The sequence below is a fragment of the Chelonia mydas genome, chromosome 3 (assembly GCF_015237465.2).
Source record: "Chelonia mydas isolate rCheMyd1 chromosome 3, rCheMyd1.pri.v2, whole genome shotgun sequence".
NCBI classification, from domain to species: domain Eukaryota; kingdom Metazoa; phylum Chordata; order Testudines; family Cheloniidae; genus Chelonia; species Chelonia mydas.
This window is the reverse complement of record NC_057851.1, coordinates 126,346,597-126,373,190: the sequence shown is the minus strand read 5'-3', so window position 1 is coordinate 126,373,190 and position 26,594 is coordinate 126,346,597. Positions and strand designations below refer to the sequence as shown.

Here is a 26,594-nt window from a genome sequence, read left to right as displayed (position 1 = left end):
TTTCTGTGTCACTGCAAACTTATGTTGTCACAGGCTCCTGAAGGGAAACTCTTACGGGTGCCAAAAATGAGGTTGGGCTTCTGGTGTTACCGTGGCTGGGAACCACTGGGGGTTGCAAGTCAGAGACCCAGTCACAAAGTGGTTGGACTGCTTGGTTCCACCCAGAGTGAGGTGCAGGAACCTGGCCTGTCAGGGTGTACTGAAGATGGACTAAGGAGACCAAGGTGCAGTTCATCCTGTAGCTCTGACAAGGATTTGGATTCAAGGTTTCAGTTTTGGCACATTCTGTAACATTAATACATGTATATTCACAAATCTACATAAAAAATATTAAAGTTGCAAAATCAAATGCACAAAAATTAAGGAATTCCAGAGTAAAGTTTGCCTGTGCAACTTTAATTGAACCCTCTTATATTGTATACATTATGATAGTATTTAAGTGACACTATATTTTCCACAGGACATCTGCCTTATTCAGTGCTCAAAGAGGAGCAGTGGGATGGGTGTGAAGGGAGGCAGGAGCCTATCCATCATCTAAAGAAGAGGACTGGGGGACACAGGGTTGACCTGAGTGCCTGGAGAAACTGGTGGAAAGCAGAGGCAGTAGGAGCAGGATGTGGGAGGCAGAAGAAGTAGAAAAGGCAGGATAACCCAAGGCCACCTCCCCACTCTACTCTTTTTTATCCTGCCATTTATCCCTATTCCACCATGTCCATTTCCATGTTTATTCCTCTGCATTTGAGTCAGGCTGTCTTCTTCTCCCCTTCTGTGCTGACTGGGTGCCAGTAGTGTGAACACAGGAGAAATATTCTGTGCTCCTAGTTCTGGTGCCTGGTGCTCAGTAGCCCTGGGAAACAATTGCGGTAAAAGTCCCTCTCAGCTTTTTTTTTTTTTTTAAAAAGCATGCTCAATGCAGATGAAATCTTTGCTGCCAGTCCCTAAAAAGCCTCTACTGAATATGTGTAATAATCTTGGGGCAGGGACTGTCTTTGTTTTCTATTTGTACAGCACCTAGTGGTCTCGGAGCCACTAGGATCGAACCCAGGACCTCTGGAGCTTAGTGCATGAGCCTCCACTGTATGAGCTCAAAGCCATATGGTTGTTAGACTAACGAAACTGCTCTGTAGCCATAGCTCTCTAAGTGGTCTCGGAGCCACTAGAGGGGACAGAACACCACACCCAGGAGGTGTGTAGGTGACACTCGCAACATGGTTGGTAGGTGGAGCCCCCCCCTTAGGGAGGCTAGCCCCCAGCTCTGCCCCTTCCGCCCGCCCCTTCCCACCAGCCAGAGCTCCAAGACCCCCTGCCACTCCCCCTGCAGCCAGGGCCACAAGTCCCCCCTCAACCAGAGAGTTCCAAGAGCTCCACCCGCTGTCCAGAGGTGCCCCAATGTCGTCATCCCCCTCCTCCCCACAACCTGCCCAGGGCTGCCCTGGGCCAGCAGCAGCCACGCCGCCCCTCTCCAGACTCCAAGCCACTGCAGAGAAAAGCCTCTCTCATCCGAAGAGGCTTTTGATATGCCCCATGCAGATTCTGGGGCCATTGAGGGGGCAGTATTTGCTACTTCACTTCCTGGGTCCATCCGTTATCTTCCTGGAGTCCAGAGAGATTACTGATGAACCCAGGAAGCTGAGTAACAGGTGCTGCCCCGGAACCTGCATGGGGCATAATAAAGCACCTGGCCTATTATACCTGCCATCCATGCCTAGCACAATATGGTCTTGGTCCAGGATTGGGGCTCCTAGGCACTATGGTAGTACAAATAATAAATCATGATTTTCCGTGGTCTATAGAGTCACCAAATAGTGAATTTTTCATGGGGAGCACAAAAGGCAGCTCCTTAATGCCACAGAGACTCTCTGACAAATGTCAAGTCCCTGCTCCAAAGCATGGAGGCATTAGTTTCTCAAAGGAACAGTTGTATTTGTGAACATTGACAAAGCAACTTATTTTCCGCGAACTTCATTTTCAGAAATGGTAGAACTGTTTTTTACTGAACTTACAGAAAAAAATCAGCCTGAGGCAGAACTGCAGCATGCCAAATTTCTGCCTCAGTGGTTAAAGTTTGACAAAGTCATGAGCTACACAGAAGAGGGATTTATAATGGAAAGAGTTACACAGTGGAAAGTGTTATAGAACCTTAACTACACACATTGCTGCCAGCCACACTTGTGATGGGACTTTCTAATGCTCATGTTCATTGTAGTTCTCCAGTATCTTTCACTCGTATTCCATCTTTTAGCCTACAAATCCACTGGAAACCTTTGACTGCTTAGTTATGAGAGCAGGGTCTCTTGACCAAATAACAACTTGTAACTTCTTCAAAATGTTGTGGGGAGTGGAATATAGCCTGTGTTCCAAATAAAATAATTACCTGTTGCCAATTGCCTCATCTAGAAAGCTGTTAAGTAAAGGAAGGGCATCAAAGTTAAAGCAAGAGAGAAATTGAATTAAAACAGATGTTTCTTTTATATTTAGGGTACCTGATCATCAAGATATAGCTTTTGGGGCTTTGCAACAGGGTACCAATTGCCTCGACACTTTGGGCCATTTTGCAGATGGTGTTGTTGGAGTTTATGAATGTCATAATGCTGGGGGAAACCAGGTCTGTATGCTATTAAATTATTTTTTAAAAACCCATAGTCTTTTTGAAAAATACAGAATTTGAGGCAGGCAGGCAATGTGTACTGGTGTTGGGAAGGTCGAATCAACAAAGCTGGCTAAATCACTTGTCCCTCAAATAACTTATTTTGAGTTTTAGGATCATAGAGGCCAGAGATGGAAAATGGGGATCAGCTAATCCACTCTATATCTCAATATTTTAAATTGTCACTCTTACTTTGTAGCCCTATCCCATCATCACCAAAAGTTACATCTTTCCTGTGGGGTATGTCTACAAAAAAATAGTAGTTTGGGCTGAGAGTTTATATCAGCATATTCTGTAAATGTCCTGAAGACAAGGGGAAAAAACAAATATTTTTTATATGGGGCTGTTCCCTTTCCGAGTGGGAGGTTGCTGAGTGTGAAAAATCTTTCTTAAATCCCAGACATGTTCTTTCAGAAAACATAGGCTCCAAAAATCACATCCAACTCTTTTACAATAGAGATGGTGTTTCAGTAAATCCTTTCCAATCCTTCTTTTAAAAACTAATTGCAAGTGTGTCAAAGCAGTAAACAAGAACTGAATGGAAACATTAATTACTGCAAAGGATCTAATTATACAGTGGTGTCTTACAGGCACCATTAACAAACTACTTGCATATGCTTTTTCTCTAGTTTCCTGTGCTTGTTTTGTACACAAATGGTTTTCAAATAGAACTCAAATACAATTAAATTGATATTAACATTGTTAATAAATAAATAACAGGATATATAGTTAATTTGCTAATCAGTCAGTTTTTTCTACCACATTAAACTATTAATCGAATCCCTTTAAATTAAAATGGTGGGAAGGGGGTCAAAATGAAAATCTGACCAGGATCACAAAACTAAAAAATACGAAAAATTCCAGAAAAATCATCGTATGAATCTGAATGTACTCCTACCATACCATCAGCTTTAGAGGCATCTTCAATTTCAGTCTCTTCTCCAGAGATGAGAGAGAAATGTTTCCAAATGGTATTGTATTTGATGATCTTGTGTAGCTGCAGCTATAGCCAAAGAGCACACAGTACAACTCAGGAGAAGAGTTGAAAAAAACTTTAAGCCTCCTTTGTACTTCCCTGATCCTGGGCCAGCTTTTTCCTGATTTGGTCTCCCAGTGGAAGTTATCACAGTTTGAAGGGGATGGGATTGTTCAGGTACCAGTAGTCCAGAAAGAGTTTCTGTAAAATTAATAGACTAAATCTTGACTCTTGTTTAGACCCTGCATCTGGTATTTTGTTCAGTGAATGTTTTGAAAACTGTCCTGGGACTCTCCCAAGTGGATACAGGGCAGAGGCTGACTGCTGTGGCAAACTTGCCCTATTCAGAATGAGCCTGGACATTACATTCAAAAAGCTAGTCATTTAAGTATGAGAATATCTTTGTTTGAGAGACGTAGCAACCATTGTTGTGTACTTGATAAATAATGTTGGCACAGCAGAAAGGGCATAGCGCTAATACTGAGAGTGACTGTTGCCCACACACAAACTGAGATATTTTCTGTCATCTGTGTGGAAAATACTCATCCTTTAAGTGGAGAGCCCCAAACTGGCCTTGAGAGGAAAGGGTAAATATTAGGGCTGTCAAGCGATTAAAAAAAATAATTGCAGTTAATCATACTGTTAAACAATAATAGAATGCTATTTATCTAAATATTTTTGGAAGTTTTTCCACATTTTCAAATATATTGATTTCAATTACAACACAGAATACAAAGTGTACAGTGCTCACTTTATATTTTTATTATAAATATTTGCACTGTAAAAATAAAAATTGTATTTTTCAATTCACTTAATACAAGTACTGTAGTGCAAACTCTTTATCATGACATTTGAACTTACAAATATAGAATTATGTACAAAAAACAACTGCATTCAAAAATAAAACAATTTAAAACTTTAGAGCCCTACAAGTCCACTCAGTCCTCCTCCTTGTTCAGTCAATCGCTGAGACAAACGAGTTTGTCTACATTTGCAGGAGATAATGCTGCCTGTTTCTTATTTACAGTGTCACCTGAAAGTGAGAACAGGCATTCACATGGCAATGTTGTAGCCAGCATTGCAAGATATTTATGTGCCAGGTGCACTAAAGATTCATATGTCCCTTCATGCTTCAACCACCATTCCAGAGGACATGCATCCATGCTGCTGATGGGTTCTGCTCGATAACGATCCAAAGCAGTGCAGACCAATGCATGTTCATTTTCATCATCAGAGTCAGATGCCATGAGCAGAAGGCTGATTTTCTTTTTTGGTGGTTCGAGTTCTGTAGATTCCGCATCAGAGTGTTGCTTGTTTAAGACTTCTGAAAGCATGCTCCACACCCGTCCCGATCAGTTTTTGGAAGGCACTTCAGATTCTTAAACCTTGAGTCAAGTGCTGTAGCTGTCTTTAGAAATCTCATATTAGTACCTTCTTTGCGTTTTTTCAAATCTGCAGTGAAAGTGTTCTTAAAATGAACAATATGCTGGGTCATCATCCAAGACTGCTATAACATGAAATATATGGCAGAATGCAGGTAAAACACAGAGCAGGAGACATACAATTCTCCCCCAAAGAGTTCAGTCATAAATTTAATTAATGCATTTTTTCTAATGAGCATCATCAGCGTGGAAGCATGTCCACTGGAATGGTGGCTAAAGCACGGAGAGCCATAAAAATGTTTAGCATATCTGGCACATAAATACCTTGTAATGTCGGCTACAACAGTGCCATGCAAACCTCTGTTCTCACTTTCAGGTGACATTATAAATAAGAAGAGGGCAGTGTGACAGGTTCGGTCATAGAGACCCCCTTGGGACTGTCGCCTGACATGCTGAGACTACCTCTGAGCCCGTTTTCTCTGCCAGTTTGGACATCCAGAATCCTGTTTTATTGAGTCAGATACGCTAATTTGCTGCAACACAGACCCAGGGTCTGACCCACGACCCCAAAGTTGCAGACTTAACTGAAAATGGCTTAGCAAGGGCTCCTGTCTCTAGCACCCAGCTCCCAATGGGATCCAAACCCCAAATAAATCTGTTTTACCCTGTATAAAGCTTATACAGGGTAAACTCATAAATTTGTCCACCCTCTATAACACTGATAGAGATGCACAGCTGTTTGCTCTCCCAGGTATTAGTCACTAACTCTGGGTTCAATAATAAGCAACAGTGATTTTATTAAGTATAAAAAGTAGGATTTCAGTGGTTCCAAGTAACAGACAGAACAAAGTAAGTTACCAAGGAAAATAAAACAAAACATGCAAGTCTGAACCTAATACAGTAGGAAACTGAATATGGGTAAATCTCACCCTCAGAGGTGTCCCAATAAGCTTCTTTCACAGACTAGACTCCTTCCTAGTCTGGGCCAATCCTTTTCAGACCAGTGTTGTGGGTTATGGCCTGGGTCCAGCAATCACTCACACCCCCGTAGTTTCAGATCTTTTGTTCCAGTTTTTTTAGGCATCTCTTTGGGGTGGAGAGGTCCTGTCTTGAGCCAGCTGAAGACAAAATGGAGAGGCTTCCAGGGCCTTTTATATTCTCTCTCTTGTGGGCGGAAACCCCTTTGTTCTTCTGTGCAAAGTCAGAGCAACGAGATGGGGTTTGTAGCCATGTGAGCAAGTCACATGTCCAAGAATGATTCAGCTTTTTGCAGGCCAATGCCATTGTTTACATGTTAGTTTGAACGTTCCCAGGAAAGCTCAGATGTGGATTGGCGTCTCCCAAAGTCCATTGTCAGTTTCTTGATTTGGCACTTACTGAGAATAGTCCTTTCTCAAGAAGCTGGCCAAATGCTTCACTGAGGTTTCTTAGAATCAAACACATTGAGATACAAGTACATAGCCAATATTCATAACTTCAAATACAAAAATGATACACACATACAGACAGCATAATCATAACCAGCAAATTACCACCTTTCCATAGACACCTTACTTCACCTCCTTTGTACAAGATTTGGTGCTACTATAGGAGCTTGGTTGTAACAGTGATCTATATGGTCACAGTTCATGTTAATAACATCGCAGGCAGCATTATCTCCCGTAAACTTCAACAAACTTGTTTCTTTTAGTGATTGGCTGAACAAGAAGTAGGACTGAGTGGACTTGTAGGCTCTTAAGTTATGTTTTGTTTTTGAGTGCAGTTATGTAACAACAAAAAATCTACATTTATAAGTTGCACTTTCATGATAAAGAGGTTGCACTATGGTACTTGTATGAGGTGAACTGAAAAATACTATTTCTTTTGTTTATCATTTTTATAGTCCAAATATTTGTAATTTAATATAAAGTGAGCACTGTACACGTTGTATTCTGTTGTAATTGAAATCAAGATATTTGAAAATGTAGAAAAACATCCAAAATATTTAATAAATTTCAATTGGTATTCTATTGTTTAACAGTATGATTAAAACTACGATTAATTGCAATTAATTTTTTAAATTGTGATTAATGTTTGAGTTAATCACGTGAGGTAACTGCGATTAGTCGACAGTCTTAGTAAATATGATAGACGCTAACGTCAGCAAGTGAAACTTCCAGTGAAGCTGTACAGCTTCTGTAGGTTCATAGTTGGACAAAGGTTTTTTCTGTTTTGGTCTGAGAGAGAATCTTCCTCTATACTGCTGAGGTTATTCTTCTATGACCCCCAGCTTCAGCAAATACTACACTCTGAACAGTTACTCATGAAAGAGATTGGTTGGGAAGGGACAGGACTTGGAAATGGCTTGCATAGCCAAGATGAAAGGATTCTAGGACCCACCAATCATAGTAATTCCACCCTAAGCCAGGAAGAACCACACCACCTGACCTCCAAAAGAGAAGCAGAAGTTAAAAGTGCTCTGGGCTTTTCGATAATATTGTAAATTTGTGTTCTTCCTGTCGGAGATGATAAATAGGTGGCAGAAGTTGAAGTAGCTCTCTACCTAAAAGCATTTTTTGCTGCCTTGCCTCTTCTGATGTTGCTGAGGCTGCTGCTTATGTAATCGAGATGAAAGACCCAGTGCGTTGAACCAGGAGTATCATCTGAGAAAACTGCTGATGCCACCATACAAGCTGAAGTATCTGAAGCCACCCACAGGGTGGACACATCCCTCCAGTGGCAGTTCCTTTGCTGGCATTTCTGCTCCTCAGGAAAGTGGTTGACCAGAAGGAGTATTTGTTCCCAAAGATTAATTTTTATTTTGAGGTCTTAGATTTCCGTTTTTACTATTTGTTCTGAGAGGTATCTCTAACTTTCTTAAAACAACAAAAATCAATATGAGTTCTATCTATTCTTAATGCATGTGTTGCTATACAAACCAGTAGACATTTTGTTTCCAGGAATGGGTGTCTGATATGGGCTATATTTGAAGAAGTTTTTGTGGAGACAGCAGTGTGCTTGAGTGGACTAGGAAATGTATGGGAAGACCTGGGTTCTAGTCCCAATTCTGCCACTGGTTCACTGTGTAACTTAGGTAAATTTAGCCTTTCTGTACCTCAGTTTCCATATGTAAAATGGGAATAAATATCTCCTTTGCAAATACCTTTGAGATCTATGGATGCAAATTACTAGAAAGTAATACCTACCACTTAACTGGAAATGTTGTTCGATGGAGAAATTCTTCATAACATTACCATTTTACCTACTATCCTCCCAGACAGAGGATATGCATTTTAAGTTAGTTTTTATATATGTGGGATTGACTTCACCTACAACATTGAAAGGAATTGGCAAAGCACCATAGTTGCACGCATTCCATGAAGGGCAAGAATCCCGCTGAGAGCAGTGGCTTTACAATGTTGATCCTGGTGCTCCTGCCTTGCTTGCAGACAGGAGCACAGATCCAGGAGAGGTGATCTGCTATGATATGTCGTTATGGAGAGCTAGTTTCAAGCTAATTCTTTTTTCTGCGTTTAAGCAACCACCCACTTGAAAAATCCTCTTTCAACCCAGTGCATTTGAAACTACCGGTATAGTATCCTGTCCATTCCTTTCTCCAATTTGTTTGAAAAGACTGTAATGAAGGGAAAATTGGATTTCAACTTGTTTTAGATGCTTAAAGATCATTTTATTCAGCTCTGACTAAGGCATGATTGAGTAAACAGAGGTCCCTTTGTGAGTAGACCTAGAACTCTGCGAGGTTTTAATTTTCTTTTCACCACTCATTGGAAACACTGAGGCAATGCTGATAATTCTGAACATAGTCTTTTGAAGTATTAACTATCTTGGTCAGGACTGACCTGAAAGCTTTTCTCGTGGCCCCGTGAGAGGGTGGAATTTTTAGCAGGGATTTTCACTGACAACATGAAAGCTTTAAGATTTAACTTCCCTTTAAAGGGAAGTTTCTAGAAGAATAATACTTACTCCTTGTTATGTTGGCATACCAAGGCTTTAACTTAATAGAGAAAGTGCAGAAACCCAAAAGTCTGCCTGTCTGGTTAAATGTAAGCTAGCAGCTGCCCAGGAGCAGAGATGAGGGGTGACATTTTTAAAGGGGAGATATCGGAATTAACTTTCTATAAGGGGAAAGAGTATCAAACATGCAACTTTCTTGCTTCCTAGTGCCACTTTCACTTTAGTGTTTTATCTGATGCAGTCCACATTGGGAAAGTGGGGAATCATGAGCATATCTGTACATACATGCTGTATTAGGGTATAGGAGGATTCCCACCTGAATCTGGAGGGTGGATTCTGGTTTGTAATCTGTTAACCCACCCAACAGAATAAGATGTCTGATCTGAATTGGATAATTATCTTGATAGAATGGGGGGTTGCTCCCAAAACAGGATGGTGGAAGTGAGATGGTGAGCGCTGTACTCCATTTGGGAGGGCAACATACAAGAGGATGGGAACTTCATGGTTTGATAGCTTGCAGACAAGTATGTAGAGTTTTGGTAAGGGTATGGTATAGAGGAGGTGTTATGTTGTAAAAATAGATGCAAGGGGGTGGATGGATTTAAGCGGGGTGGTTGGCCCAAAACCAATGAAGATGCAAGGGGCAGAGCTGAGGTTGGTGTTGGACTTCAAATGTATTGACTTCGGGGCAGTTAGGTTTTTAATCCAAAAGTACTATCATGATTTTTGTCTGAACCCAGGGTTGGATTGTTCAGGTGTGGGGTGGTATGGATTAACTGCACCTCTTCCAAGCTGCTATCTTGTGCTCAGAACTGCTTCATACATCCCAGCAGAATCTGAGAGTGACAACTCAGTTTGGCACCATGAGTAGCTAGAGGAGGGGTGGCCAACCTGTGGCTCCGGAGCCGCATGCAGCTCTTCAGAGATTAATATGTGGCTCCTTGCATAGGCACTGATTCCGGGGCTGGAGCTATAGATGCTAACTTCCAGTGTGCTGGTGGGTGCTCACTGCTCAACCCCCTGCTCTGCCCCAAGTCCTGCCCCCACTCCACCTCTTCCCCCAAGGCCCTTGCCCCTTTCCCTAAGCCTGCTATGCCCTTGCTCCTTCTCCCTCCGCCCCATAGCCACCTGTGCATGTGAAATAGCTGATTGCGGTGGGTGAGGGGAGTAGGCACTGATTGGTGGAGGCGCTGCGGAGCGGCTGGGGGGCTGCTGACATATTACTGTGGCTCCTTGGCAATGTACGTTGGTAAATTCTGGCTCCTTCTCAGACTCAAGTTGGCCACCCCTGGGGTAGAGTTTGAGAGAAATTCCTCCGTATATTTTTGCCTATCAAGAATGAGCCACACTCAAGGAAGCCCACTGGGGCATCTCAGCTCAACCAAGGGAAGCCAAGCCCAACAAGCCCAGTGGAGCTCAGAAGAGCTGCAGGATTTTATTTTGAATATCTGTGTAATCTACTGTGAGAATTGCCTCATTCTGGCAATGTGGGGTTGGAGCCTGGAAGAATACTCCACCTTCTCCTTTCTAACTTGCCCCCTCGGTCTGTCAGTGTCTGGTAATCTTCAAGGAATGATAGCAGGTTTTTCAGTTTTAATCAGGCTTTTATTATTTAAGTAACAGCCAATCAAAGGAAAGTTTTATATGCAGACAATAGGGGAAAGATTTTACTGAGTCACCCATTAGGGTGATTTGAGTACTGTAAAGCATCTAGAGCAGTTGTTTTCAAACTTTTTTTCTGGCGACCCAGTTGAAGAAAATATTCACGCGACCCAGCGGAGCTGGGGATGAGGGGTTTGGGGTGCAGGAGGGGGCTCTGGGTTTGGGGGTGCAGACTCTGAGGTGGGGCCAGGGATGCGGGGTTTGGGGTGCAGGAAGGGCCCGACAGCACCTCCAATGGGACTTCTAATGGCCTGGTCGGCATGCTGACCAGAGTCGTCGTGACCCGGTGCCTTACATTCCGCAACCCAGTACTGGGTCGCAACCCACAGTTTGAAAACCACTGATCTAGAATGCCAAGGCTGTCAGACAGTGCAAGCCTACAAAATTCTTTTGCTTTAACTTTCCAAAGGGAATGCAATCTGAGCCTTAACACTCAACTGTTGACTAGGAATATCCTTGTTTCTCTCCAGTTATGATGTTATGCCACCATAGTTCCTCTGGAGCTTCTACCTCTGTGGACACTGCAGGTGTGAATTAAAAAGTACCTAGCTTTTGTTAACATAGTCCTGTTAGAAAGTGGGCTATGGTAAGTAGGCTTAGGTACCTTTTAATTTGCCAACAGCATGCACACGGGAAAGTTAGATTGCAGCACTTTGGTGTGCTCTGCAGTTCACATCTACATAGTACATTCTGGGGCACTGTGTAGACGTAGCCTCAGTTAGAGCTCATTGGAGCCCTCCTGAAACATAACTAGAGTCAGAAAATTAGTGAAGATTTAAAAAATATATATATTTTTAGAGAGCCTACGTGGTTCACAGAAGTGACCAGCTTTACCAGCTAGCTGGTACTGCTTCTTTCCATTAAGCATCAAATGTGGATCTCTCAGAGGGTATACATTTCAATGGTTTTGATGTTTAGAAATTCACATGAGGGTTTTAAAATATTGGTTCCTTTACATAATATTAAATCAAAGTCCTAACAAATGACCATTATTTTTACTTTGCTCTTAAACAATGGCAGTTAATCGTATAAGGATTGGAGGGAAATATCCAGCAAATGTCACGTTTCCGTTACCTGAAACTACACATTTTAAAAATACTTTTGAGTATTTAGTTTGTTTTAAACTGGAGTCTGAATTTTAGGTAGGTTTGTGGTTCACAAAGGGATGGTGGGGAGTTAACAATGTTCTTGTGCTTTCCTTTACACCTGTGATGTATAATTTCAATGTCTCTAGCTGATGAATTGCTAGCAGCTGTTTACTAAATCGGTATGATGGTAATAGTTGGTAATGGTAGGAGATTGGAGAAATTCTGATTATTCTTTGTGCGTATTCTCATGAGGAAATTGAGTCATTCTTAATCTAGTGGAGTTGCAAGAGAGAATGCATGCCAAAAGTGCAGTTAAATCAGAAGATAAATCAAATGAAAAATTTGATGATATAATGAGCTAATCTATTACGGTCATGGGTGTTGCTTGCAAAATAGTTGTTAATGTTATGGCTAATAAATTGAGTCCTGTGCAACGAGGTCTCCTATTACACAGCTCAGAATCCTCCTCAGGCACCAGGAGTAGACTTTATTCTTGAAAAGCCTGATTAAGAAGCGAATTGAAGGTGTAGAGGTAGCCTTCAATGGTAGAGGGAATTAGCCTGGGAGGAAGAAGGAATCCAGAGAATGGGGAATGATCAGGAGCTGTGACCAGGGTCCCGGGGGGCCACACTGAGGTTACTCAGTTAGGGCAAACTGCAAAGAATGAGGCAGACAAACCCCAAAGCTGGTGGATATTCCAATACTTAGATTTACCAAACCAGCACAAAATAGCTTCTGTAATACCTCACTGGTTACCCAGAAGCCAAAACACAGTTCCCTTATAGCAACCCACTCTTGGGCTTCCTCCCAGACATCCAAGTTAAATATGATGAGGATTACTGAAAATCTTATTCCTCATATAAGAAAGTTCTACCAATCCCAAAAGGGTCAGACACATTACCTCCCGAGTTAATGAATATTTCAGATCTTCCCTAAATACACACTTACAGCCAATTCTTATTAACTAAACTAAAATTTATTAAAGAAAAGAGAGAGAGCGTATTGGTTAAAAGATCAGGATACATACAGACATTAATACATTTCTGAGGTCAGTTTCATAGTAGAGATGGTGAGCTTTGTAGTTGCAAAGAGTTCCTTCAGAATTAGTCCATAGGTTATAGTCCAGTGTTCATATCCAGGCTGATCCACGTGGGACTGGAGATCTCAGTCTTACAACTCAAGCTTCCCCTGCATAAAGCATCAAGCAGATCTGAGATGACAGGATCAGGTCCCAAGAATTTTTATACAGTTTTTGGGCAGCCTCTTTACCATACAGTCCTGGGTGAACAATAGGCTTTTGAAGTGTAACATTCTATTTCCTATACATCACTGGAAATTAACTACCTGGATTAACATAAAGTAATGTATCCATTAACCCGTTTATCACAAACTTTAAAGAGACCATAGATCAGTGGTTTTCAAACAGTGGGTTGTGACCCAGGTCAGCACTGTCGCCTGGGCCATTAAAAGTCCCGTCAGCATTGCTGCTCAGCTAAGGCAGGCTAGTCCCTACTTGTTCCAACACCGCGCTGGCCCTAGAAGCAGCCAGTAGCATGTCCAGCTACTAGGCAGGGGGACCAGAGGGCTCTGCATGCTGTCCCTGCCCCAAGCACTGGCTCCACACTCCCGGACAATGGGGGAGGGGGAGCGGTGCCTGTGGGCGAGAGCCGCACAAAGCTGCTTGCGCACCTCTGCCTAGGAGCCAGACCTGCTGCTAGTCACTTCCGGGGCTCAGCGTGGTCCGCGGTGCCAGGACAGCCGGGAAGCCTGCTTCTGCACCCCGGCTGCGTCGCTGACCGGGAGCTGCCGGAGGTAAGCCCGTGCCCCAGCCCAGAGCCCACACCCTGAACCCCTAATTCCCGACCATACCCCGCAGCCCTCACTCTGCACTCCAACGCTCTGCCCCAGCCCTGAGCCCCTTCCACACCCCAAACCCATCATCCACAGCTCCGTTGGGTCGCGGGCATCAACAGTTTTCTTCAACTGGGTCACCAGAAAAAAAAGTTTGAAAACCACTGATATAGACAATGACATTATTTCACCCAAGATTCATCTAAATGTTAATATTCCCTTTTGATCTCTGAATCAATCTCTGATCTCTGAATAGCTATAGTAATAGACAGGAACTGTCTGTTTACAGGGCTAACATCTAACAAGATATAAATAAACACAATTAGTATCACCTCTAACATCATTCTCTAACAATACAGGTTTGCATTTCAAAGTTCTAGCCCATCTCACATGGAATGGCCCTAATTACCATTTACATACTTTTTTTTAACCTGTCTCTAAAGGTTGAATCTGGGTAAATTAGCCAGCAAGCTGCTTAACCCTTTTTGGTCATGTGTCACAGGAGCATAGAGACCAAACCTACCTTTTTCCTTATAAGAAAATACTAGGAAGTTACATACAAAAATGTGTTTAAAAGAAAATTTATTTAGGTGGCAAAATCCACTTGATAATTAGGTGGCAAAGTCAAACTTGATAATTAGGAAATGTCAATCTATAGTTGCCCTTGCAACCTTAATTTGGCCTCTTGTGCATATGTATTATGATAGTATGTGAACATTTACACTGACTATTTTCCATGGCTCCCCTGCCTCATTTAGTGCCCAGGATGGTAGGAAGAACAAGTAAGCAGAATTATTGAGTGGGGAACAGTAAATCTGACACTTCCTAACTTTTAGGTATTTTGCAACCTAAACTTTCCTTTAATGTACTGTCATGTGTGTAATATAAACAAAAGGTGGCTTTTATGTAGCCAGGTATATAGCTACATCCTATCATGCATTAAAGCCAGCAGAGGGAGCACAAGGCAACAGTGTTTCTCCAGAGTTATGCTGAGGCACTGAGGGGATGTCTATGCAGCGTTTTGAGCCCACGTGGGCAGATTTGTGTTGGCGGGGCCCACACTAGCATTCTAAAAATAGCTGCATAGATGGCTCTTTGAAAATGAGGCTCATGCTTTGAAGCCTTGGCAGATGGAGGGGCTTCAGATTCCAAACTGCAAGTATGTTGACCTGAGCTGGGAGGCTCCCTGCTGTGGGCTGTGTAGATGTACCAAGATGCAATTTCACAGTAAATTAGTCCTCAGCTACATTGGGGGTTCTAGAGGACCATGTTTCAATATGGTTCCAGATAAAATGGGCTCTGAATCTGACCAGTCATAATTAAAGGTTGTCAGTTTGGAATATTAGTTTATACTTTTTAAAACTCTGGAAAAAGCACTCTTCAAACACTTGATGCTTTAAATCCGAAGTGGGGCTCTTGGTTACAGAAAGTCTCTTCTCAGCCTTTTTACAGGAGTCTAACATAGGCCAGCTCAGCATGTGTGCATATGTTTTTGCACCTTTCTGTGTTCACAACTAAATATATACAAATCTATATAGTTCATTTTATTTCCTTGTCTTCCAGGAATGGGCCTTAACTAAGGACAAGTCAGTGAAACATATGGATTTGTGCCTTACTGTTGTGGACCGAGCACCTAGTTCACTAATAAAACTCCAGGGCTGCAGAGAAAATGACAGTAGACAGGTGAGTACATAATGTATTAATGTAACTCACTGTGCAAGCAGTTCTACTGGAAAATCAAAAATCTCCATGTGTGCGCGCACACATGCATAGCCTGCTGAGGTTCTTGGCCTGTACAAACGAATAGTTCGCTCCCTGCCCCACGTGTGTGTGTATCAGGATGCAGATATGACACTCTGCCAGCAGGACAGTTGGGAACTGCAGTAGAAATGAAGTGATGCCGTGCTTGTGTGTTGAGCGCTTCACCCATTTGTGTGGCTGCAGAGAGGCATTGATGATAATTTGATTTGAGATGGACATGAAACTCAGAAAGGAGTCCAGTGGAAAAGAGACAGTATTAGTGGAACAAGTGTAAGGATGCTACATTTTTTCCACTAAATTGTATGGAGGTTAGATATTTAGAAGAGGGCTGTCAAAATCTCTTGGTAGCCTGCTAAAAGTGACCCCTCTTTTAAGGTCTCTTGGTGGTATTAAAGCAAACATTATTTTAATAATCAAGGCAATGTGCCCACAAGAATCTAAATGCTGGCAAACTAGGTAAACCTAAAACACTGGAACAACAAAGGCTCAAGACTGTTTCCTTTTTATGACCTTAATTGAGGAAAGATTAAAGATACATGCAGGCATATGTAAAGGCAAACCGCATTCCAGAGACCATGGCTTGTAGATGGAGAAAATAGTGTGTAACCCCTCCCTTCTGAAGATTGTAACCTGGGAGGCCAAATTTAGGGCCAAGTTGAGCCCTCATTTACACCCTTGAAACCCCTATGAAGCTTTGAGGTTGCATAGGTATAACTGAGGGCTGCGTTTGGCTCTATTTTCTATTGAAGTCTTTTTACTAAGGTATGTGAGTATGCAATTTCTTAAAGTGCATTATGGAATATGGGTGGAAAGCTACAATAACACTTGCACAGTAAACCTTTTCCCTCCAAGTCCTCCATCAAATAATTCTAGTGAGAACATCTCACAAATACCTTAGAGGTCTTTTGCAGCTTTGCGCGCAGATGACCTCCTTCCTCTCCCCATCTAAAACCAATGAGAAATGCACTAAATCTGTCCGTATGAGGTAACAGTTTAGTATAACTTGTTTACAGCAGTCGGGTCTCTAGAATATTTGGTTTAGATTTTCACTGATACGTGTTGTCTGTCTTTCTATTTCAACAACAAGAATGTTAAGTGCTCATAGCACTTGTGTAATCTAGAGACTTTTTTTATTTACATTGCAAGTGCATATTTTTCTTGTGTTCCTAAGTGAAACTATCATAAGTTAATATAATAGAATGTAAAGGAAGACCTAACAAATAATTGCCAACATATATTACAGCTTAGATGTTAGTATAATAGTAAACAGTGTAATGGTAATATAATCATAAATGCAAGGAGCAGAGATCAATAAGAGAGGGGGTATGCATTTAGAGGTTTTGTCCATGTAATCTCCATATACAAAGCTGTCCTCCTCAACCTTGCCTTATAAGTAGGTCAGCCCAGCAGCGGTTGTGCGTACTGCATGGGTCTACGCTATCAAAACTATTTCAGAGACAGATCCATAATATATTTTTGAAGCCCGAACATGTGGCAGTCTATCTCTCTGAAGAGAATAGAGCTCAATTCCCTCTCCCTCAGCAACCAAGAACTGACATGTCTTACATATCATTTAAAAGGAAAATATTACAAGGAAAAGCCTTTCTGGAGTTAGGGAGAAGGCAAAAAATGAAGGAAGACCTAGGACTGCACTTTGTGAGAGCACCAGGCTCCCTAAACAAATTGCATTATTAAGCAGCACAGTTATTTTGTCTTCCAGTTGCCATGCACAAGTAAAATCACATTTGCAGAGTCATCTCGGCAGCAAACCCCTTTCATATCGTCATAGAGAAGTCTGCTCTGCAAAGCCATGGCTTTTTCTTTCCTCCGAGCCTCTGTGCTTTTGTGCTCACGGAGCAACCATTCTGCAAACACTTCATGACTGGGAGTTTGCTTTCTGTGAGATACTATTTAATGAGAATGTTAACTAGGGGCCCAACGAAACATGTTTTACAAAATATGTTTGGGTCAGAACTTTCAGGTATCTCCCTTCCCTCTGTCAGCCCAACCCTTCTCATCCAGGAGAGGAGACCAGTTCTGCTTATGCCAGAGTCTATGCACAGTTGCCAATATTTAAGAAAATTTGGCAAAGGTCAGTTCTTTGAATAGGCTGTGACCTGCTAGGTCTCCATCTGTCAGAGGGTTTGTGTGCATTCTAGTTACAGTATTTACCAACATTGTCACAAACTCCACCCTTAAAGGCAGGACAAGTATCATCCCTATTTTAACAGATAGGGAAACCAAGGAAGAGCGTTCTTGACAAGGATCACAGTGGGGAAACTGTCAGCCAGAAATACAACACAGGTGTCCCTTGTTCTTAGTCCCATACTTGGTCAATCAGACAACAGTCCTCAGCATTGGCCTGGCCAATGCTGCTTTTAACAGCCACAAATTAATTAGGTGGATTCCAAAAATTTGAGGGATCTATGGCCATGGTTTCCACAACCTCTGAAAGACGGTCTTGGGGATCAATTCTTGAGATTACAATTTGAAAACATTGTGGGGGGGGAGGGAGCTGAAGTTAGTGCTGACATTTCTATGTCCCGCAGGTCAGGGGGAACACAGCTGCAGGCTTTGCAGGCCTCTAACCTGGCACTGCAATGGGATTGTATGTATTTGAGGAGAGAGCTGGACAAAATGACTCTGTGTAACCTCCATTTCTAGTGCAAAGTATTAGCTGGATTAATGGTTGCTTTAGCATGGCTTGTGATAGTTTGGACAAGTCTTAAAGGACAGTATCTAAACTATTGTCTCAGTATTCAGAATTACCACAAACAGAGGCCAGGAAGGGATTCAAGGATGGAGAACTAGGAAGGCAGGACATGAAACACATTTTTATCCACACTTGGATAGCTCATTACTTTATTTTCTTTTCCAGAAATGGGAGCAAATTGAGAGCAACTCTAAACTGAGGCATGTTGGCAGTAATCTGTGTCTAGACAGCCGAAATGCCAAAAATGGAGGTCTTACCGTTGAGGTCTGCAATCCTTCTCTGTCGCAACAGTGGAAATTCACACTTAATCTACAGCAGTAGAAGGGCTTACACACACAACACCATCTTGTTTCCTAGACATTGGGCAAAGTTTTGATTGCATTACTGATATATTTCTTAAACTTTCCACGGAACTTATATACCTCAGTATTCCATCTTCGTCTGAAAGTAGGAGAGAACAAAGCCGAACACAAGAGAACCAAGGGGACGTGGAACACTGCAATTATCTCACTGAACGTAGTGCAGCAAAGTTCCCTTCTGGTGTAAAGACTTACCAGTTCCTGTCTGACTTCAGTTTAGTACTTGCACAGCAGATGATTAACATCCCTAGAAACAATTGATGTACAGTAGAAAATGGATCTTAACATGCAGAAGGAGGGAAGGGAATAGGGTGGGGGGAGGAAGAGTGGGGAACATAAACTGCTAGGAGAAATTGAAATCTCCATTTACATAGAAATCCTCATTTGTGGTTTCCAGAAGCTGAAGTGTCATTTTGAAGGTTTTTTCCATGTGTAATTGGTATATTTGAATATGAACTTTTCTATGATGGACTCTAAATATATATATTATATATATAATATATATATTTAATCAGTTCCCAACTGTTTATCAGTTTTCCTCATCTTGTAATTACCAACCAAGTGATTAACATACATAAACCGGAAAGTGGATTGGAATGTTGAGAGAACAAAACTTTGTGAAGGTGTGTCTTGTTCATGCTAACACTGGATGCTTTTGCTTTTCAAACTGGACCTGCTTCTTAGCACTTCACCATCTTTGGAGATTGTGGAACGCAGGAGGAGGAAGCGGAAACAGCAGAAGAAACTGATGGATCTGCACACATCATTGCTTGGATTGTCTCTTCTGACTGGGAATTCAGTACATGTGCCCTGGGTATCTGTAAACTTGTACTTGATATTTATGTTGAGCATTTCTCTAGTACTTGGTCTTTAAAATACTTTTTTCCTTTATTAAAAAAAATTTACAGAAGCAGTGCAGCTCTTTCACAGGTGCAGCCATTGGGGTTCAGCACAGTTTGTTTTTTTAGCAGGACCCTGATCAGCGTAATTTCTTTGTCTTAGTGAGTCAGGATAAGACAGAATAGTAGCATCACTGTGTACTGATAGCACAAGATCATCATAAATTTTAATCTGCCAGGATCAGCAGCTACATGATATCTCAGAGTTGCACTTGTTTAATTTATAAACCTGCTATGGGGTATCCTACTTGAGGGTTTTTTTATTATTATTCCTCCAAACAGAATTGTTGAAACTGATCCAGGCTCTACTCTGGGTACCAGCAGATGCCAAGTGGTGTTTTTAACCTTAGAACAAATACAATTTACAGTTTCAGCCCAATTGACATTTTTGTATTAAAGCAATGCTGTTGCAGTTACCTTGACCCCAACGTTGACCTACTTGCTTATGTTTGCCTAGACTATACAATCTGTTAAGCTCACTGAAGCATTTGTTTTTAAAATAAAATAAAAAAAGCAGAGAGAGAACGGTGCTGGCAAGAATCGGTGCTGGCAACAACCCTGCACTGATAACTTGGAGATGAGCAGTTCAAAAATTAGTTTGGTACGATAATGGATCTCAAAAGCCTAAGGGCTGATTATAAAGAGAGATTTAGAAATATTGTTACTAAACCGTACTATGACAGTGTTCTTTTCCTTTTTCGGGGTCTCTGGGAGTAGAGTATGTCATGAGCTGCACTTTCCTTTCTGGCTGCATTTAGTACAGTAAGTGGAATCTCTCCATGCAAAATGGTTTTTACTTTGCAGTGACAGACATTGAAATAAGAGGCCCATAAATCTGTCTGATGTATGAGTTGGAGTTGCATAACATGCATTTGTGGAGTGACACCGGTGTCCTTTTGGGTGTACCAAGAACACTTAGGGAAGAGATTGAATCAGCGCTTCTCCCTTCTGTCCAACTTTCCTACAAATACATGAAGAGGAGGGATCTCTCTCTTCCTCCCCTGCCCTTCAATCCTTTTATCTCCTCCAGTTAAAAACCTTGGGCATTTGTCTGTTTCAGGGTGGCATGCAGTGGATAAACAACTTGTTTTCAGCCTTCGATTTCTCCACATCCATACCCTTTGAGGGTGTCCGTGCTACAGGCCCAACAGACGCTAGATACTTGCTATAGCAATGTACGGGGTTTTTCTGTCACTGTAGCAAATCTGCTTTAGAGGGAGTTTTCTAGGTCCGTGGAAAAATTGATCCATTGACCTAGCAGTGTCTATACTGGGGCTTATGTCAGCTTAACTCTGCCTCTGTGGTTTCAGGTTTTCACACCCCTGAGCAACGTAGCTAGGTCAACCTAAGTTTTAAGCTTATATTAGGCCGAAACTAGCTGAGTTTGCCGAGGGATGTGATTCAGTCATGGTGGGGATAGCTGCTACTCTTGAGAATAAACTTTGAATTCTTGAAGACTGATCTCAGCAGCAAATTCATTATGGTCTAATTGTTCTGACAGAAGAGAATTTAAAAGGTGCACTAAATTCATACTATGCTGCATTCCCCTCTGTGACTTGGATCTTAGCAAATGGACAAGCTACTGCTAACTGAAATCAGGAGTGAGTCTGGATAATGTTGACTCTTCTGATTTCTACCTCTAAGCAGGATAACTAGTAAAAAGTCTTAATTTTTATAAATCCCGCCCCCCTCTTGATTGCAAACCAAGTCTTTAAATGTCATCCTACATATTGTGAAATAGAAATATCTCTCTAAACCCCTATGGAAGCTATGCAGGTGCGTCTTAATATAGGAGCTGTACAACAGACAGCATCACTGTATGTGTCGTGGGCACAGAACAGAAAAGAGGTTGTATCCTTTTGTTAGATATGTTTACATGACTGTGTGCCAAAGTTACTTACTGTGATTTAATTATTTTTAAAGTATCGGGATTATGAGCCCATTTTTCAGACAAGTAAAATTCCTAAGAACCCCAAAACCAATTGTGATGGAGTCTTCTCTGAAAGAACTTTTCTTATTGTCTTCAAAGCAAAAATGATGATACACGTGAGCTTGTTTTGCAAATTTTCAAAATATAGTTTGGAAATCGTTTTCAGTTGGTTTAAAAAAAATCTGCTGTACAGAGCTTGTCCTTTGTTCATTTTATAGATGGAAACCATCCTTGAAAATTTTAACTTAAATAAAGAAAATAATTACTTTATAGATAAGATTGTGGTTGATGCTGTAATTATTTGGTTTCATGCATGATTATCTGGCAGCTGTTTCCACATGTTTTGATCCACTTGACTGCTTCATGAGTGTCCTTTTTAAAAAAAAAAATTTTTTTTTACAGGTGTCTTTTCACAGGAGAAAAGTTACACATAAGTGAGTTTAATTGTTAACCTGTAGGAAATTCTTATCGAGGGTTTATTTTCCTCGTGATGACCAGCCAGTTCCCCGACTCTCTGTGGCTGCTGAGGACTCTGTTGTAGGCAAGAAAGTCGTCTCCTGCTGGGAGTTTCAGGAGGATCAGGGTCCTGCTTCATTCCTCCAACGTACCTGGTTTCCCCAGTTCTTCCCTCAGTATGAAAAAGCTCAGGGGAGAGGCAGCCTCTGGTAGCAACAGCTCAGGCCAGCAGGGAGGAACAGCGTCTGGCAACACTAGTAGCAGAGATTTAGATGGGTGGGGAAAATGGGGCTCTCTAACGAGGCAGATGGGCGGGAATAACAGTAGCAGGGATAGAGCTCTTGCAGGGGCATTCACTTCAGGTGAGACTTTCAACAGTGCTTCGTGTTGGTCTAGCTCCGCTCAGGAATCATACCAATGCTGTGCCCCTCGGAAAACCCGAACCTCCCAAGGCATCACATGGAGAACTTTCTGGACAAAATCCAGACCTAATTGGGGAACACCTTTGCTCAGTGACCAGTCAGCACTGCTAATCAGAGTTCCCAGGGCCAGTCTTGGGGCATGCTCCCGCCCACACTGACATCAATCGCAAAACTCCCATTGTCCTTCATGGGCCTTTAGGTTGCTGGAGAGAAAATATAAACACAGCTGTATGGTCCCTGAGGAGATGAACACCTAACCTATCCAGCCCTGCTAGGTCATTGTGGGGCTACACCAGAATTTAGCACTGCCACCATTTTCACCACCCCTACCTCTGAGACATAAATCATTATCCCTCTGTGTACTGGAATCCTGTATTATCAGTGGGTAAAAACAGACCTTTATAGAAGACATTACTGAGCTGTATTCATGTTTGGGTGAAATCAAATAACTGTCAAATGACAGTAAGCAAAAGAGACACTTCTTTTTCATTTAGAAGTTACATTAAAACATCAGGATTAAATGAGCCAAACATCCAATAAACCACACATTCTGTTTGAAAAAGTTACAATTTTTCTACATTTTCAAACTGTATGCAAAGAGTGGCCATGCCTACTTTTATATATATCACATTTAATATATGCTCCCAAGTGGTATTGTATCTCCTACTGCTTGGCATGAAAATATAATTAAGTAACCGGTGTAGTATTTGATACAAATTTATCCCACCTATACATCAAACTCAGTCTTCCCACGAATAATCTATGTAGTTCCACATTCCATCTATGAGACATCTCTGATGATTTCTGAAAATCTTGACTACCAATAAATGTAATTATTATAAATGAAACATTCATTTAGATCTGATTAATTCTCTAACAATTCTGTATTCCAAAATACCCATTAGAGACTCTTGATTCATTTTCAGTGCTGAATTCAAATGTCTGAATAATAGAAAAGCAATTAATGGAAATATGTCATCTTATTGAAAGTAGGGCTGTCAAGTGATTAAAAAAATTAATGGTGCAATTAAACAATAATAGAATACAATTTATTTAAATATTTTTGGATATTTAAACATTTTCTACAGTGTCAAACTTTAGAGCCTGCGAGTCCAATCAGTCCTCCTCCGTGTTCAGCCTATTGCTCAAAACAAACAGGTTTGTTTACTTTTGCACGAGATAATGCTGCCCCCTTCTTGTTTAAAATGTCACCTGAAAGTGAGAACAGACGTTCGCATGGCACTGTTGTAGCTGGCACCACAAGATACTTACATGCCAGATGCGCTAAAGATTCATATGTCCCTTCATGCTTCAACCACCATTCCAGAGGACGTGTCCATGCTGACGACAGGTTCTGCTCAATAACGATCCAAAGCAGAGCAGACCGATGCATGTTCATTTTAATTATCTGAATTAGATGCCACCAGCAGAAGGTTGATTTTCTTTTTTGGTGGTTCTGGTTCTGTAGTTTCCACATCAGAGTGTTTCTCTTTTAAGACTTCTGAAAGCATGTTCCACACTCCATCCCTCTCAGATTTTGGAAGGCACTTCAGATTCTTAAACCTTGGGTCGAGTGCTGTAGCTATCTTTAGAAATTGCATTTAGTCAAATTTGCAGTGAAAGCGTTCTTAAAATGAACATGTGCTGGGTCATCATCCGAGACTGCTATCACACAAAATATATGGCAGAATGTGGGTAAAACAGAGCAGGAGACATACAATTCTTCCCCCAAGGAGTTCAGTCACAAATTTAATTAATGCATTATTTTTTTTAATGAGCATCATCAGTATGGAATGATGGCTGAAGCATGAAGAGGCATATGAATCTTTAGTGCATCTGGCACTAAATATCTTGTGACACCAGCTACAACAGTGTCATGCGAACCCCTGTTCTCACTTTCAGGTGACATTGTATATAAGAAGCGGGCAGCATTATGTCCTGTAAATGGAAACAAACTTCTTTCTCTTAATGATTGGCTGAACAAGAAGTAGGACTGAATGGACTTGTAGGCGCTAAAGTTTTTACATTTTGTTTGAGTGCAGTTATGTAATAAATCTACATCTGTAAATTGCACTTTCACGATAAAGAGATTGCACTGCAGTACTTGTATGAGGTGAATGGAAAAATACTATTTATCATTTTGGTGAAAACAGAATTTGATTTTCGCACATTATTACAGGCTGAGAATAACAGCTCTTACATTATCCCTGAGGAGGTTGGAAGGTAACCTCCCACCCACACCCCTCCCCCATGCTTGCTATAGGCACTGAAATGAGAAAATAGGACTTGATGTACTAAATAGCCACAACTGCCACATGATTGGATTAAACCTTGTCAAATGAGTCCTCTCCTCTCTAACTCTGGCCAGCCAAGCCACGCTCCTGTGGGCAAGTCTGCATCTCTTCTGCAGCTGCAACACATTGTCGCTACTGAGTTGGCCATGTCTCAAGCTACCCCCGCATAGCACACTGGTCATCTCGGACATAGGCAAAGGTAGACATGGACTGCCGTGCTCCACTGACCCTGGGCCCGTCTGCTCCAGAACAGTCTCCACAGAGCAGCCTAAGGGCTGATCTAAGTGGTGCTGGCTGCCTGTGCCTCCGAGGGGCTGTTCTGTTAGCCGGGTTTGCTATGGCACCCTTCCCAGCTCCCCATGCATTGGCTGCAGGAAGTGGGGAGGAGTTACACAGCTCAGCACTCCCCAAGGTTCCCCCTGCACAGGAGATGTTTGGGGGTGGGTTAAGCCATCATTAGGGCAGTTGAGGATGTAGCCTCTTGTGTCTGCTGCTGTGGAAAGTGTGGTTGAGGGGCCCATTCTCCTTTCTGGTCCATGTATGTCACGGTGGGATGGTGTACATGGGGCTATTAAAGTGCTTTTTAAGCCAATCTAATTATCTTTCAAGGGAACTGATTCATGATTCCTGAACACTTGGGGTTGGCAGTGCTCTCGTTCTGTGCCACCCCACAGGCAGCCCTCAGGAGACTGCTGTAAGTTAGAGATTGGGGGGTGGGGGGCTGAGAGAGAAAGAGACACATTGATCCTTTCAGCAGCATAAAATCTGGGTCGCACAGATGTGGCACAATGCTACCTCTGCCCGCCCTCCCCTCCCCCCCGGGCTGTGTTCTGTGCTGCCCGTCCCTGAGCACAGAATCCAGCCCATCTAAACCTGACACGGAGGCCAGGTAGCACAGGCAGATCCATCCTGTTCGGCCTGGAAAATACCCCCTGTTCTGTAGAAGAGTTTTGATTGCGGAAAGCCAATTTGTGCCCACTTATTGGAAGTAAATCAGTGTGATAACTCTGTCCTGTTGCCGCAGGGGCTGCGTTCCTATTAAGATAATGCCTTAAATCCATGCCCAGCTGCTTGAATCATGACATGTAAGCTCCTAGGACAGCAGCAGCAAGAAATAAAAACTCAATTCACCACTGCTTTTCATTGGCCATGAAACACTAGGTTAAGCTTTCCCACGCAATCAAATGCTGCAGGCACTGTAGTTAAAGGGACTCAACAATTGGCAAAAAATCACATTTCCCTCTGAAAATGTTGCACCTGCTACAGCTTTAAGTAACCCCCTCATGTTATCAGGAGAGAGCCACGTTTGCCAAATATTTTTTTTCCCCATCTCTCTTTTCCAGTTTGTTCCCATTCTGGATTTGACAGGCCTTTGGGGCTTGTCAGCTCCACTGACTTCTGGATGGGTAGTTGCATCACGCTCCCGCTTTGCTCTGGAAGGAGCTCACAGCCACACTCTGCAAAAGGGTGTTTCTCAAGAGCGGCAGCAGCTATTTGATAGTTACAGGTTTCAGATTGCATGCATCCAATGAAGTGAGCTGTAGCTCACGAAAGCTTATGCTCAAATAAATTTGCTAGTCTCTAAGGTGCCCCAAGTCCTCCTTTTCTTTTTGTTTGATAGTTGCCTTTGGACACTTAGCCAGCAAATGCAATCTTGAGGCATTAATGACACTTATGCAGTTTTATGCAGTTTTAAATTTACAAACTGATGCAAAACAAGCTCCTCCACCGTGGAAACCCCCCTCAGGAGCCGGAGTCCCTTCCAATCGGCGTTACATTTTGTTCATTGAGTCAGTTTGATTGTCCCTGCATTCTAACTGCAAATCTTATATGTTTTCCACTGCTGCTTCCGTTGTTTTGGCTAATTCTACAGCTTTGGGCCAGGTTAAGTTCTCATTGCCAGCAATTGTCTTTGTGGTGTTAATCGTGAGAGAATTCAAACAAATCTATCCACATAGCCCCAGGACATTTCCAGATGAGCAATAGTCTGTTCATCCTGTTGACTCTGCCACATACACAGCTACACTTTCACCTTTCCCCTTCGTTCTAGTATGAAACTTTTCACAGTAACGTCTGGCTTTGGTGTGTAGTGCTTGTGAGGGGTGTTCACCCACAGCCCGACTGAAGGCCAATTAACGGCATAAGCTGCACCTGGAGGGGAGCCAGGGCTCAATAATGCTTAATTAAGGATGAAGCTCAC

General features: G+C 42.1%; 1 protein-coding gene across 3 annotated transcripts in view; it reads left to right on the top strand.

Annotated features, from left to right (window-relative positions):
- The window catches only part of GALNT2 (polypeptide N-acetylgalactosaminyltransferase 2), a 153,495-nt gene extending 131,996 nt beyond the window's left edge, over positions 1-21,499 (top strand). For 2 of the 3 annotated variants that reach the window (XM_037895223.2, XM_037895224.2), the window contains 3 exons: positions 2,479-2,605; positions 15,124-15,243; positions 18,200-21,499. In XM_037895223.2, the coding sequence (XP_037751151.1) occupies positions 2,479-2,605; positions 15,124-15,243; positions 18,200-18,355 (403 nt within the window). In that variant the 3' untranslated portion in view covers positions 18,356-21,499. The remainder of the gene's footprint in view (positions 1-2,478; positions 2,606-15,123; positions 15,244-18,199) is intronic. The other variant, XR_005224791.2, reaches the window with a different exon arrangement.
- The last annotated feature ends 5,095 nt before the right edge of the window (positions 21,500-26,594 follow it).